Here is a 14,411-nt window from a genome sequence, read left to right on the forward strand (position 1 = left end):
GAAAAAAACTTGACCATTCTCTTACACCATACACAAAAATAAACCCAAATAAGATGAAAGACCTCAGTGTGAGACAGGAATCCATCAAAATTCTAGAGGAGGACATAGGCAATAACCTCTTTGACATCCGCCACAGCAACTTCTTTCAAGATACGTCTCCAAAGGCAAAAGAAAAAAAAGCAAAAATGAACTTTTGAGACTACATCAAGATCAAAATCTTCTGCACAGCAAAAGAAATAGTCAACAAAACAAACAGGCAACACAGAGAATAGAAGATATTTGCAAATGACACTGCAGATAAAGGGTTGATATCCAAGATCTATAAAGAACTTCTCAAACTCAACACTGAAAAAACAAGATAATCATTCAAAAAATGGGCAGAGGACATGAACAGACACTTCTCCAATGAAAACATAAAAACTGATGGAAACCTTCCATCATTAGCCATCAGGGAAATTCAAATCAAAACGACATTGAGATACCACCTTGCACCAGTTAGAATGGCCAAAATTAACAAGGCAACGAGTGTTAGAGAGATTGTGGAGAAAGGGGAACCCTCTTACTTACACTGTTGGTGGGAATGCAAATTGGTGCATTGGGAAAAGATTCCTCAAAAACTTAGTAATAGAGCTACCCTATGACTTGGCAATTGTATTTACCCCAAAGATACAGATGTAGTGAAAAGAAGGGTCATATGCACCCCAATGTTCATGGCAGCAATGTCCACAATAGCCAAACTGTGGAAAGAGCTACGATGTGCTTCATAGATGAATATGTGGTATATGTATACTCCATATACAATGGAATATTATCCAGCCATCAGAAAGGATGAATACCCAACTTTTGCACCAACATGAATGGGACTGAAGGAGATTATGCTGAGTGAAGTAAGTCAAGTACAGAAAGTCAATTATAATATGGTTTTATTTACTTGTGGAACGTAAGAAATAACACAGAAGTCATTAGGAGAAGGAAAGGAAAAGTGAATTGGGGGAAATCAGAGGAGACAAACCATGAGACTATAGACTCCGAGAAATAAACTGAAGGTTTCAGAAGGAAGGAGGATGGGGGGACGGGTAGCTTGGTGGTGGTGATTAAGGAGGGCATATATTGCATGGAGCACTGGGTTTTATACATAAACAACACATCATGGAACACTGCATCAAAAACTAATGATGTATTAACATAACACAATTTAAAAAAAAAAAGAGCACCACCTTCTGCTCAGGTCATGATCCCAAGGTCCTGGATTTGAGTTCCACCTCAGTCTCCCTGCTTAGTGAGGAGTCTGCTTCTACCTCCCCTTCATCCCCACCCACTGTGTTTCTCCTTCGCTCACTCTCTCAAATAAATAACCTTTTAAAAAATTAGTTATTGTGAAAACTGATTCATTTTATAATTATTTAAAACAAATTACGAGAAAAGAAGAAAATAAAGAAGTATGAAAGGGAGGTAAAGAATGGTGAAGTTAAAATAAGAAAATTCAGGATATGGGACTTTACGATAGAGACAGTGAAGTAGTAGTTATGGTAGAAGCATTCATAGCTAGAATTGATGAAAGGTGAATTCTCATAGAGAAACAAAATAAACCCCTGGTATTTTATTTTTATTTTTTTTTAAGACTTTATTTGTTAGGGAGAGAGAGAGAGAGAGAGAAAGAGAGCACAAGCAGGCAGAGTGGCAGGCAGAAGCAAAGAGAGAAACAGGCTCCCCGCTGAGCAAGGAGCCCAATGTGGGACTCGATCCCAGAACCCTAGGATCATGACCTGAGCCAAAGGCAGTGGCTTAACCAGCTGAGTCACCCAGTCGACCCAACCCCTGGTATTTTAAATTAAAAAGTCACATCTCCTACCAAGAAAAACCGCCATAATCCAAAACAAAGAGATCTTATGGCAGAGAAGAAAAATAAATTAGATTACTTATAAATGTTAAGATTCAGAGTTGATGTCTCATAAATCAATAATCCAAGAATATTTTTAATGTATGGTGAATAACTCCTACGCCAGATTTACACATATTCAGAGCAATAACTTTTTAAGAATAAGGATAAAGAAACATTTCTTTTTGACAAAACAAATTAATGATTAAATACTTCTGCTTGAAAATTTCTAAAGATTTCATGTCAAACAAAAAGGAACAGTCTTTGAACATCAGAGTTTCAAGAGAAATGGTAAACCAAAAAGAGAAAGTATACACATGAATAGGTATATATTAAGCTTGAAAATATAAAAGAATAGGGGCGCCTGGGTAGCTCAGTGGGTTAAGCCGCTGCCTTCGGCTCAGGTCATGATCTCAGGTCCTGGGATCGAGTTCTGCATCGGGCTCTCTGCTCAGCAGGGAGCCTGCTTCCTCCTCTCTGCCTGCCTCTCTGCCTACTTGTGATCTCTGTCAAATAAATAAATAAAATCTTTTAAAAAAATAAGGGGGCTCCTGGGTGGCTCCGTGGGTTAAGCCACTGCCTTCGGCTCAGGTCATGATCTCAGGGTCCTGGGATCGAGTTCCGCATCGGGCTCTCTGCTCTGCGGGGAGCCTGCTTCCTCCTCTCTCTCTCTGCCTGCCTCTCTGCCTACTTGTGATCTCTCTCTGTCAAATAAATAAATAAAATCTTTAAAAAAAATAAAATAAATAAAATATAAAAGAATAAACAGATCTATTTTATAGAGCAAAAAAAAAGTTTAAGCCTAAATTTAAAAAAAAATTTTTTTAAGATTTTATTTATTTATTTGACAGAGCAAGATTACAAGTAGGCAGAGAGGCAGGCAGAGAGAGAGGAGGAAGCAGGCTCCCCGCTGAGCGGAGAGCCCGATACGGGACGCGATTCCAGGACTCTGGGATCATGACCTGAGCCAAAAGCAGAGGCCCAACCCACTGAGCCACCCAGGTGCCCCAGCCTAAATAAAAATTTTACAAATGTTAGAAGAGAGGTGAACAGAACAGTAGAAATCTTACCTCACTTTGGATGGGGCAAAATTCCAATAAATTTAAACAGTAAGTTGCATTTATTATCTTTTTTAAAATTTTATTTATTTATTTGAGAGGGACAGAGAGCGAACACGAGCCACTCAGGTCCCCTAAGCTGTAATTTAAGTATTAAGAATAAACATATATAGGGGCGCCCGGGTGGCTCAGTGGGTTCAAGCCTCTGCCTTCAGCTCAGGTCATGATCCCAGGGGCTGAGATTGAGCACCTCGTCGGGCTCTCTGCTCAGCAAGGAGCCTGCTTCCTCCTCTATCTGCCTGCCTGCCTCTCTGCCTACTTGTGAGCTCTGTCTGTCAAATAAATAAAATCTTAAAAAAAAAAGGGGGGGGGGATGCCTGGGTGGCTCAGTGGGTTAAGCCGCTTCCTTTGGCTCAGGTCATGATCTCAGGGATCGAGCCCTGCATCGGGCTCTCAGCTCAGCAGGGAGCCTGCTTCCTCCTCTCTCTCTCTGCCTGCCTTCTCTGCCTACTTGTGATCTCTGTCAAATAAAAAACTTGAAAAAAAAAAAGTATTAAAGGGGCGCCTGGGTGGCTCAGTGGGTTAAAGCCTCTGCCTTCGGCTCAGGTCATGATCCCAGGGTCCTGGGATTGAGCCCCGCATTGGGCTCTCTGCTCAGCGGAGAGCCTGCTTCCCTTCCTCTCTACCTACTTGTGATCCCTGTCAAATAAATAAAGTCTTATAAAAAAAATAAAAAGATGTCTCTTAAAAAAAAAAAAGTATTAAGAAGAAACACATATAGGGGTGCCTGGGTGGCTCAGTGGGTTAAAGCCTCTGCCGAGCAGGGGTTAAAGCCTCTGCCAGCATGCGGGGCTCAATCCCAGGACCCGGGGATTGTTAGGGCCAATTTAATGTTAAAACCTGTTTAGGTAGCCATATTGTTGTTTACATCCACGGACTTTATTCTGGGAATAAATGCCCCAGAAGTTCCTGGTATCAGTTTCATGTATCGATTCTGGGAGCAAATGCCGTAACAATAGAATCCACGTACCTTGGGTCTGAGGTTATACCCTGTAAGACCAGCATGTGAGATTGGGAGGGGGTCGCTCTCTTCGGAGGCGGCCCTGGCCCATCAGTCTGACTTCTAATACTTGGCACAGGATAAAGCTTTACATAACTTTCACTTTGTCTCAGGCTCGTTCCTTTGATAATGGACCCCAACACTCTGGGGGCTCATCTGCAATCAAATGACGAGAACTAAGCCATCATCAGAATTTCTGGGAAAAGCCTCCAGAGGTAAGATCTCGAGATTTTATTCTGCGGGATCTGGTCTATCTGGTTGCGGAGCTCCAGAGGTATAGCCCACCGGGGAGAAGCTGGATGCAGCATTGCTCCCCAGGGCTGGAGTGGATGCAGGGATGCCCCATTCCTCCACTGTAGATCGCCAGGGTTTCGAGACCCCCTAGGCGCTCAGGGGACCTGCCAGGGGGTTCGAGTCCCCCTAGTGGTCACCGGGGGTTCAAGTCTCCCTAGGCAGTCAGGGGCCCGAGAAAATCCCCACCATTAGCAGGTTGTGTTTTTGAGTTCGGATTGTTTCTTACACAGCCTTAGACTTGGTATCTAGTTGAGGAGGACTGCTGGGTCTGGTCTGCAGTTGCCTTTGTCTTGTCTTTTTGTTGTCTGTTGTTTGTTGTGTTTGAAGAAATGGGACAAGCGGAGAGTAAGGGACCTATGACACCCCTAAGCCTTGTTCTTCAGCATTTCAAGGATTTTCAAAGTTAAAGCCACCCAGTTGGGTGACAAGGTTTACCCAGGAAAACTCTCTAAAACTGGGAATCCTTTCTCTGCCTTCTGGAAGCACTACCCCTTCTGTTTCTGTACCGACTTGGGTGCAGCCTGCATAACTGGCCTCTAGACTGTCCTCAGTGCTTCCTGCACCATGGCTCCTTCCCTCTTCACTGTCAAGGAGCAAGAAGAGCAGCCCCCCACTCCAGATCTTCCCACCCGTGTCTCAGGTAAACATTAAAAATGGAGTGGGTCCAGGTGTAACATAAGCAGTATTTGAACTAAGTTAAGTTTGTTGGTTTAATTAAGATAGACATGTCTTTTGGGACGCCTGGGTGGCCCAGTTGGTTGGACGACTGCCTGCGGCTCAGGTCATGATCCCAGAGTCCCGAGATCGAGTACCGCATAAGGCCTCCAGCTCCATGGGGAGTCTGCTTCGCTCTCTGACCTTCTCCTCGCTCATGCTCTCTCTCACTGTCTCTCTCTCAAATAAATAAATAAAATCTTTAAAAAAAAAAAAATGACATGTCTTTAAAGTTATAGCAGTAAATGTGAAACTTCCAAGTTCACCAAAAGTCAAATAAGCTCATTCTATTTGTTAAAATCTGTAAGCAAAGAAATAACTGAACTGATGGTTAATTGTCTCAAAGTTTTAATGGGTAATTATTAAAGTAGCTTTCAAAGTCTTTGGTAACCTAAAAGCTTAAAGTTTTGATTGGATGACAAATGGAATTAAATTATAAACATCTAGGTCTTAACCAAATCTAGGATAAAATGCTGAAGCACTGAGTACCTGATGTAGGTTTGTGCTTTTGACTTCTTACTGCAAAGAAACTAAGAATATTTAAATCTGCTGGTTAACATGTTTTGTGCTTAAATGATTCTGCCATCTACAGAATTCTGTTGTAACTATTCACTGGTTAATACTTAGCCATCACTAGAGACTGAAGTGTTTCTAAGAATAGAAAATTCTGCTACCTTCAACTAAGACTGATGGAAGTAAGGGTAACAACCCTATATGTAAAAAAGCAGGAGATACATAAGAAAGATAAGAAATGGAAATACATTTTGCTAAAGATAAAAGGTAATTTTATACTAAATCAGATGCTGTTTGGAAGAAATGGCTTGGGACAAAACCTGGATGCAAAAGAAAGTTGTAAAAGGTTTGTGAAGGCAAACACATACACAAAAAACAGGGCCTAAGAGAGTAAGTAGTTTTGTCTTAAAGTAAAATGTCTGGTTGCACCAGAACATGAAATGAGGTAATAAAAACTAAACTTGAAGGTATACAGTAAGTCGTAGGCGGCTTGGGAAAGTGACTTTTGGTTTATAGGTTTGAAAGGAAACAATGAAGTAAGTTGAAAATTTGACCATTTTAGATCAGTTTTGATGGATTTATTCACAAGAAGGATAAAAAGACTAATAAATCTCTTCCTGTAAAATGTTTCTGTTCAAATGAGGCATAGTATTTAAGGAAGGAAGACTAAAGCCCTGTATCATGGCAAATCTATATTGGTGATCCACTCAAGTAAATGTTGACTATTATTAAAACTAAAAGGACAGTAGCATAAAAAATCTGCTTTCTCTCTGTTCAAAAAGACAAAGTTTTCTTAAATTAATTGATCTACTGTTAAGAGAATGTAAATAATTTTCTCTTTGCCTGCCCAGAGAAACCCATTTCTATGTTTTATTTTATCAGATCTTAAACATCAGTACTCCTATTTAAGCATGTGCTTTAAAACTTAGATTTTAACAATTGTCAACAAGATTTAAATTGTAAATGATATCTCTTTGACTCATAAGGTTTTTCCCTGGTATACTGTTACTCAGGAAGTGTTCCTAAACCAATGATAAACGTTGGGTTACATTTGGGTAAATGCTGGAACTACCCTAGAGTTTCTATACATTTCCTAAAGTTTTAATGTTTTGATAAAGGTCACCACTTAATATTTAACCATATAATGAGTTTTTTTCATTTGTAATTGTTTTAATTCTCTTGTAAAATGAATTCCGCCTTAAAGGAAATTCATAGAGACTTTCAGGACAAAACCAGGTCTCTGAGATGCTGAAATTCTGGAACTGAAATGGGTTAAAAATTTCCAGAAGTAAGAGCTACATTCAAACTAAACCAGAATTAGTAACATGGACTAGATGAACTGAAAGATTATAATGTTAAGTCTCTTAATGTTTTGTCTTATTTTAAACAATTACTGGTTCTGTAATATTTACTCTTCCAAACAAGGGAAACTTTTTCTTAAGTTATCTGTATCTTACAGAAATGTAAAAGTATTCATTTGTAAACGAATCAAGGCATTCAACTTTTCTCTCTATCTGAACCTTCTGAAATTCAAAAGGTCTCAGTAAGGGATGCCTAGGTGGCTCAGTTGGTTGGACGACTGCCTTCGGCTCGGGTCATGATCCCGGAGTCCCAGAATCGAATCCCACATTGGGCTCCCAGCTCCATGGAGAGTCTGCTTCTCCCTCTGACCTTCTCCTCGCTCATGCTCTCTCTCACTGTCTCTCTCTCTCAAATAAATAAATAAAATCTTTAAAAAAAAAAAAAAAAGGTCTCAGTAAGTATTCTTTCATCCATGGCAATCAGTCATTTGCATAAGTTTGGTAAGAATCTGTTCTCTTTATAACAGAACACCACTGAAAACACTGGTTATTTTACCAAGGCACTGATTGGAATGTCATATTTTAGAAAGACTCAGATGTGACCAGACAGGTTAAAGGAACTAAGTTTGACTTTATAAAACCTGGAACCATAAAGCCCCCTGAAACTGTTGGCCTGATACCTTGCTTACAGAATTCCCAGCAGCCTCACCAGATGAGTAAAGGATATCACTTCCTGGCAGGTGTAGGAACCTCAGGATATACTTGGGACCTCCGGAAGAGGAATTCACCCAAATAGACAGGTATTGCATGCATGTCTGATGGCAATTACTTGGCTTGGCTTCTGGCCTGGGGACGCTATTACAAGTTCAACCTACAGATTCCTATAAGAAGCTCCAGCAAAGCAGATTCTAAAAGATCTATATAATCACTCAATGTTCTTGCTGAGCTTATGTAAATAATTCGGCCAAGTTTGTTAAAACTAGACTTGTTTTTCAAATAATTAGTCCTGATTTAGCGATCTCTGAAATGAAGGTTATTTTAGAGAGAAAAATTACCATACCTTTATGGATATTAAATTCTAGATTTGGTTATTTTTACATGTTTAATTATCTAAGCTAGACAACTTAAGGTAAACTTCAGAGAAGTTGCACAATAGCTTGTTTAGATGACATTGCCTAATATTCTGTAGGGATAATAACAAAACCCATATATGGGGTTATATAATAACAGAACCCATAACACAAATATATGTTAGTTTTTATGAAAACCTTTTCAGGCTGGGTAGAGGCTTTTTCTGCCAAACAAGAGATAGCAGGAATAGCAGCCAAAGTGCTCTAGAAAAAATAATTCCTAGTTGGGTTGCCTCTCACAATCAGGTCAGACAACAGCCCTGCATTTATGAGTTCAGTCTCACAGGCATTGGCCAAGGCCATGGGCACTAATTAAAAACTATACTGTGCCTACCGGCCCCAGAGCTCCGGAGAAGTAGAAAAAATGAATCGGACTTTTAGAGAAACCTTAACAAAGTTAATTCTGGAAACTGGAAGTGGATGGGTGGATCTCCTTCCCTTCGCCCTCCTTAGGGCACGATGTACACCCTACTTAAGGTTAAACTAACGTTTAAACTAACGTTTGGGAGACCCCCTCTACTCTGCCCACGGCTACAAGAGCTTGCCCTAGCAGAAATGACTGATAACTCTGTACACCAGTCACTGCAGGCACTACAGTCTGTCTTGGAAGAGCCCACGCAGGGATCCAAGCTACCTACACTGAAACAGAGACGGAAGTGGAACCACATCCTTCACAACCCAGAGACTTGGTTTGGATACGCTGCAAGGTTCCAAGTGGGACTCGGAACCTTGTTAGAAGGGACCATTCACTGTCATCCTGACCACCCCCATGGCAGCACACATGTCATATCAAACGAGCCGAGAATAAGAACGCCTTCCAAAAATGGGAGCCACTTCCAGCGGACCCCACCAATTGTGGACTAAAACAAAGACTCAAAAGGGTTTCATAACTTGGTCACTTTTAACCCTGGACCTACTGAGCAGCAGCCAGGGGACACCTCATCAGCCTAAAACAGCCCAATGAAAAATTAAAAAGACAGCAGATAAAACAACACTCAAGGTTAACTGCAAAATAAAAGAGGGCTCGACATACTATTCCTAGAAAAGGGAGGCTCTGCATAGCCCTTGGAGAAAAATATTGCTTCTGGGTAAATTATACTGAAGTCACCAAAAACAGTCTGGCAGCCATTAAAAAGAGAGTAGATGAATGCAAGCAACAATGCAGGAACTCCCAGGGATGATAAAAGTGTGTTCAACTGGTCTCCATGGATAACTTCCCTAATATCAGCAATTATAGGCCCCCTGGTTTTACTATTATTAATGCTTCTTTTTGGCCCCTGCATTATTAATGCCCTAATGTCATTTATACAAAAAACTGGGGCAATAAAAATGTTAGTCCTGCAAACTCAATATAACCCATTAAAACAGAAGAGATAAAACTGGCTGAAAAGTCAAAGAACTGACTAATCTCCAAAGAAAAGGGGGGAATGTTAGCGCCAATTTAATGTTAAACCTGTTTACCTATTAGGGCCTGCTTAGCCAGAGTGACTCCATATTGCCTAGGTAGTCATACTGTTGTTTACATCCATGGACTTTATTCCAGGAATAAATGCCCCAGAAGTTCCTGGTATCGGTTCCAGGTATCGATTCTGGGAGTAAACGCCTTAACAACAGAAGCCACATACCTTGGGTTTGCGGTTATGCCCTGTAAAACCAGCCTGTGAGATCGGGAGGAAGTCACTCTCTTCGGAGGTGGCCCTGGCCAGTCAGTCTGACTTCTAATGCTTGGCATAGAATAAAGCTTTGCATAACTTTCACCTTTGTCTCAATCTCTTTCCTTTGATAACAGACCCCAACAGGGATCATGACCTAAGCTGAAGGCAGACGCTTAACAACTGTGCGGGATGCCCCTAAAATATCCCCTCTTAAACTGCTATTATTCTGTCTGGAACAACTGTCTCATAAGGCTTTACATGAACTCAGTGTATATACAAAGCTAAACAATATTTGTCTAAGCTCTGGCCATCATGGTAAAACAGAAATCAGAAAATGAATAACTGTTCAATACTAGGTAAGATGCACTATCTTTTAGCTTCTTCCCAAGTAAGTTTTGCTCTACCCATATTGTTTGGCTGTTCCAAAGAAATTTGTCATGTAATTAGTTAAATTTTTAGACATCTTAATGGGTCTGACTCATGATATGAGATCACGTTGGATAAAACTAGTAGTTTCTGCATTACTCTATTTATGCTACATGATGAAAACAAATTAAAAAGTCAATGAGGGCATTTCCCAAAGCTTTCTTTCAAATTTATATATTAATATGAGTAAACGTGATAGCAGTTGTTGGTCTATCATGCAAATAACCAAAGATGGTAGCTTTAAGTATTTACTTTCAGGGAAATCAGAAGGACCCCTGTACTGTACCTCCTAGTTGAAAAATCCAACGTTTCATTCTATTCCTGTTGGTTTTTTTTTTTTGCCATCACAAATGCAGAATGGAAACAGTGATGGTTATGGCAGTTATGCACACTCTGGGTTACTGAAAGATCAACCAATACCAGTAACCCTAATCTGTATTCCCACTACATGAAAAAAGCACTATATGGAAGGACTTATGAGAACAGATGGTTTCAAAGGCTAATGACTTTCCCTATCTGTGCTGTTAATATGAGTTACAAATCACATTACCTCTTCCTCAGGGGACAGGCTGCCTTTGCTACTGCTGACAGGAAACCCACTGCCAAATTCTTTGGAATGAATGTCTGCTCCATACTCAACCGTCACATCCTCCTCAATGCTGCTCACCAGTCTCCAGAATTCCTTCTCCACAAGTTCTGTAGGTACCATCTGCAACAAGAGATGTAAAAGATGATCACAGTATACTACATTCTGGCCCCATACCTGTATGAGCATAAGACTTATCAGACAGTAATCCCTATATCCCCACTCCACAATCACATACATGCACAGGCATGCTGAAGTAGTCAGCCTTGAAGGAATCAGCCATTTCACCAAAGCTCTGCAAAGTGTACTCCTGGGTGGCCTGCTCGAAGCCAAAGGCTTCAGGGGGCCTCTTACACTCCTAAAATAGAAAGTATTTCAGCAAGAAAGAGAAAACAGGCAAAGAACCCAAAAAGAACAACAGGAGATATACCTTATGTTCTACCCTCCCCCTTTTCTTATGTTTAAAGGTAGGATGGTTTCTTCACTATCTACTAAACCTATTTTTTTCCTTTGGTCATATGGTTCACACCCTTTGTATTATGGTCCATCCTGTCCATGTTTTAAATGTATACATCTGTACAACCATTCTTGCTTAATAACCTATAGGTGATCAAAACCTGACACAAACACTAAGAAAAGGGCAGCCAGTAACATCTACTCTAGTTTCCCTTAAAACCAGGAGGCTAGATTTTTAAAAACTACCAAGAACTAAATTTAAAATATTTATATTCAACAATCATACCGCCATGATACACTTCGGGCATCTCCAGACCCCTCTAGGGATTTCAGGAAGGGGTGGCATTAAGCAGAAGATGTGGTAACTGTCATCGCAGCCCTCGCACAGAAGTAACTTATCATCCTCATCCCCTCGGGAGCATAATCGACAGAGGTATGAGTCCATCTACCAGGAAAAATAAAAATATAAGCTGCCTGCTCCATGATACCTTACCCTAGATTTCCAAACCACTTATCTGAACAACTAACACCAAGCAATGACTAGTGATGTTATATTCATGAGTTCACTATATGGGGGAAAAATATGACAGGATATAAACTATAATGAAATAATTTAATACATCAAGAAATAAACCATGCTTAAGGTGCTTAGAGAACAACAAAGTAAATTTTTTTTAATATAAGATTTAATGGAACAAACCTAAATGATGAAGGTATAAACCGCCATGGATCACTCAAAAAGTTACATATGGTTAATAATAAAATATGCTCAATGCAAATTGAACATAATAAACCCTACTGAACAAACATCCAGTAATACCTGTTACTGTGTAAAGTTTAATACTCTAAAATGTGTCTTCAATTTTCATAATGAATAGGTCACCAAAGTAGCATGCCATTAGAACAAAACACTAGGGGGCAAGGCCGAACAACTTAGATACTTAGATACCACAGAAATAATCTAGTATTAAGATCAAAAACAAAACACATCAAAACATTTTTAGCAGAATGAATATTAGAAAAACCACTTGGGCACCTGGGAGGCTCAGTGGGTTAAGCCTCTGCCTTTAGCTCAGGTCGTAATCTTAAGGTCCTGAGATAGAGGCCTGCGTTGGGCTCTCTATTCAGCAGGAAGCAGCCTGCTTCCCTATCTTTCTCTGCCTGCCTCTCTGCCTACTTGTGATCTCTCTGTCAAATAAATAAACAAATAAATCTTTAAAGAAAGAAAGAAAAAAACACTTGAAGTGAAGAATACATAGGGTACACTGGAAGAATCAAAACTAAAATGATCATGAAAAAGAGGAAAGAGGTGACTCAGAGAGTAGGACAACATATATGTCTGTATGAAGACATAATATATCTGTATGAAGCTGGAGAGATACATATATATAAATTTTCATATTAATATAGGAGACACACATATGTCAATGTACAAATATATACACATATATTATTGTATTTACACACACACCCATACAATTAGCTTTCTTACATATACATGTGTAGCAGTGACCTTTAGTCCCAGCAATTTCAATCCTTTCACAATAAAAATGCTTACGTATCTTTCCTAATGGCATGTATTTTTACAGTAGTATTATTCAATTTCTCTCCAAACTGCAAACTACCAAAAATTCCATGAATAATAAAGAAACTAAGAAATCACAGAGGTATTTTTAAGAAATGTACTTAATAAAACACAATACAGTGAGAACTTACACAATATAAAGCGTATCAATGAACAAGGAAAGCAATACAACATTATACACTGATATTATTTAAAAGTACAAAAATAAGGAAAGCTGTTTTTACATATTAAAAATTTTTTGAAAAAAAATTTTGTGTATGCATGCTATACTGTAACAAAAAAAGGCAACAGGTGCACCTAGGTGGCTCAGTGAGTTAAGGCCTCTGCATTTGGCTCAAGTCATGATCCCAGGGTCCTGAGATCAAGCTCAGCAGAAAGTCTGCTTTGCCCCCTCTCTCTGCCTGCCTCTCTGCCTACTTATGACCTCTGCCTGTCAAATAAATAAATAAAATCTTAAAAAAAGCGGGGCAATAGAACTAGGTGACCAACTAGATGTAAAGGTAACAGAAAAGTCCTAAAAGACTCCAGACTTCACATTTGGATGACAAAATCTTGCTACAGCCCGTAACATAACAAACTCAAGGTCAAATGGGAAAGTGACCATAATATATATAATCCCTAAGTGATGAGGAAGAGATAAGAGAAATACAGGAGCTGGAGTTTAAAATACAAGTCTTTCCAAAGACAAAACTTTTAGGGACAACTGGATGGCTCAGTCAGTTACATGTGTGCCTTCAGCTCAGGACATGATCCCAGGACCCTGGTATCTAGTCCCACATTTGAGCTCCCTACTCAGTGGGGAGTTTGCTTCTCCCTCTCCCTGCCACTCCCCACGCTTCCGCTTTCTCATTGTTTCTCTCTGACAAATAAATAAATAAAATGTTTTTAAAAAGAGGTAAAATTTTTAGGAACATCAGTAATTACAGAGTAGGCATAGTCAAATAAAAATTGGGAAAAAATAAAAGTACAATTTGCTAGAAAAGAAAAAAGATAAACAAGAAAGGAAACTGACCATTCCATAAACCATAGACTCCAAAATATTCAAGTGATTCTAAAAATCCTTCTAAGTAAGCAGCACAAAATGGGAAAAGAGAAGTCACAGACATTAAAGGAACAAGGCAAGATCTGCTATATGAGATGTGCTATTTTTGAAGCATTTGCCAAAAACAACCTGCTTTCACTTTATGTCCTACAATATACAGATGTAAGTCAAGCTGAGAAAATACTTGTTACGGGTATTGGAAAAGATTCAGCAGCATGGGAGAAATTTCAGATTTTAAAAATAGGAGATGCAAATTTCCCTCCTAAGTGTAATACCCTGAGTATGTTTCTACTCCTTCCTAGCCATCTGTTTCTTCATATAAAAAAACCCAGAAGTAAATGGAAGGGAGGAGAATGTAAGGTGGATTAACTCCAGGTTCCACCGAGTTCTGAAAGTTCAAACACAGAGGGGAAAAGAAAGATGGTGAACGAGTCAGGGACCCCGTTTCAACTAGTCCCTTGAATTTAGCTGGCTATCTACCAAGCTATTCTGAACACCCATGAAATCAGCCTGAGATTTAAAACTGTACATCTGGATCAATATGGGGGCAGATGATCATCAGTCAAGAGGTACAAAGGAGGGGCGTCTGGGTAGCTCAGGGGGTTAAAGCCTCTGCCTTTGGACCAGGTCATGATCCCAGGTTCCTGGGATCGAGCCCCGCATGGGTCTGTCCGCTCAGCAGGGAGCCTGCTTCCCCCCCAATCTGCCTGCC

At 39.8% G+C, this 14,411-nt stretch overlaps 1 protein-coding gene across 11 annotated transcripts in view; it reads right to left on the reverse strand.

Moving 5' to 3' along the window:
* Positions 1-14,411, reverse strand: part of LOC123394019 (lysine-specific demethylase 5D) — a 60,246-nt gene that overhangs the window by 20,114 nt on the left and 25,721 nt on the right. For 10 of the 11 annotated variants that reach the window (XM_045087449.1, XM_045087442.1, XM_045087439.1 and 7 more), the window contains 3 exons: positions 11,359-11,517; positions 10,855-10,974; positions 10,581-10,739 (listed from right to left, as the gene is read on the reverse strand). In XM_045087449.1, coding sequence (XP_044943384.1) covers positions 10,581-10,739; positions 10,855-10,974; positions 11,359-11,517 — 438 coding nt within the window. The remainder of the gene's footprint in view (positions 1-10,580; positions 10,740-10,854; positions 10,975-11,358; positions 11,518-14,411) is intronic. The other variant, XM_045087444.1, reaches the window with a different exon arrangement.

This window comes from Mustela putorius, unplaced genomic scaffold (genome assembly GCF_011764305.1).
Source record: "Mustela putorius furo isolate JIRA1106 unplaced genomic scaffold, ASM1176430v1.1 tig00001149_pilon_pilon_pilon, whole genome shotgun sequence".
Lineage (NCBI taxonomy): Eukaryota > Metazoa > Chordata > Mammalia > Carnivora > Mustelidae > Mustela > Mustela putorius.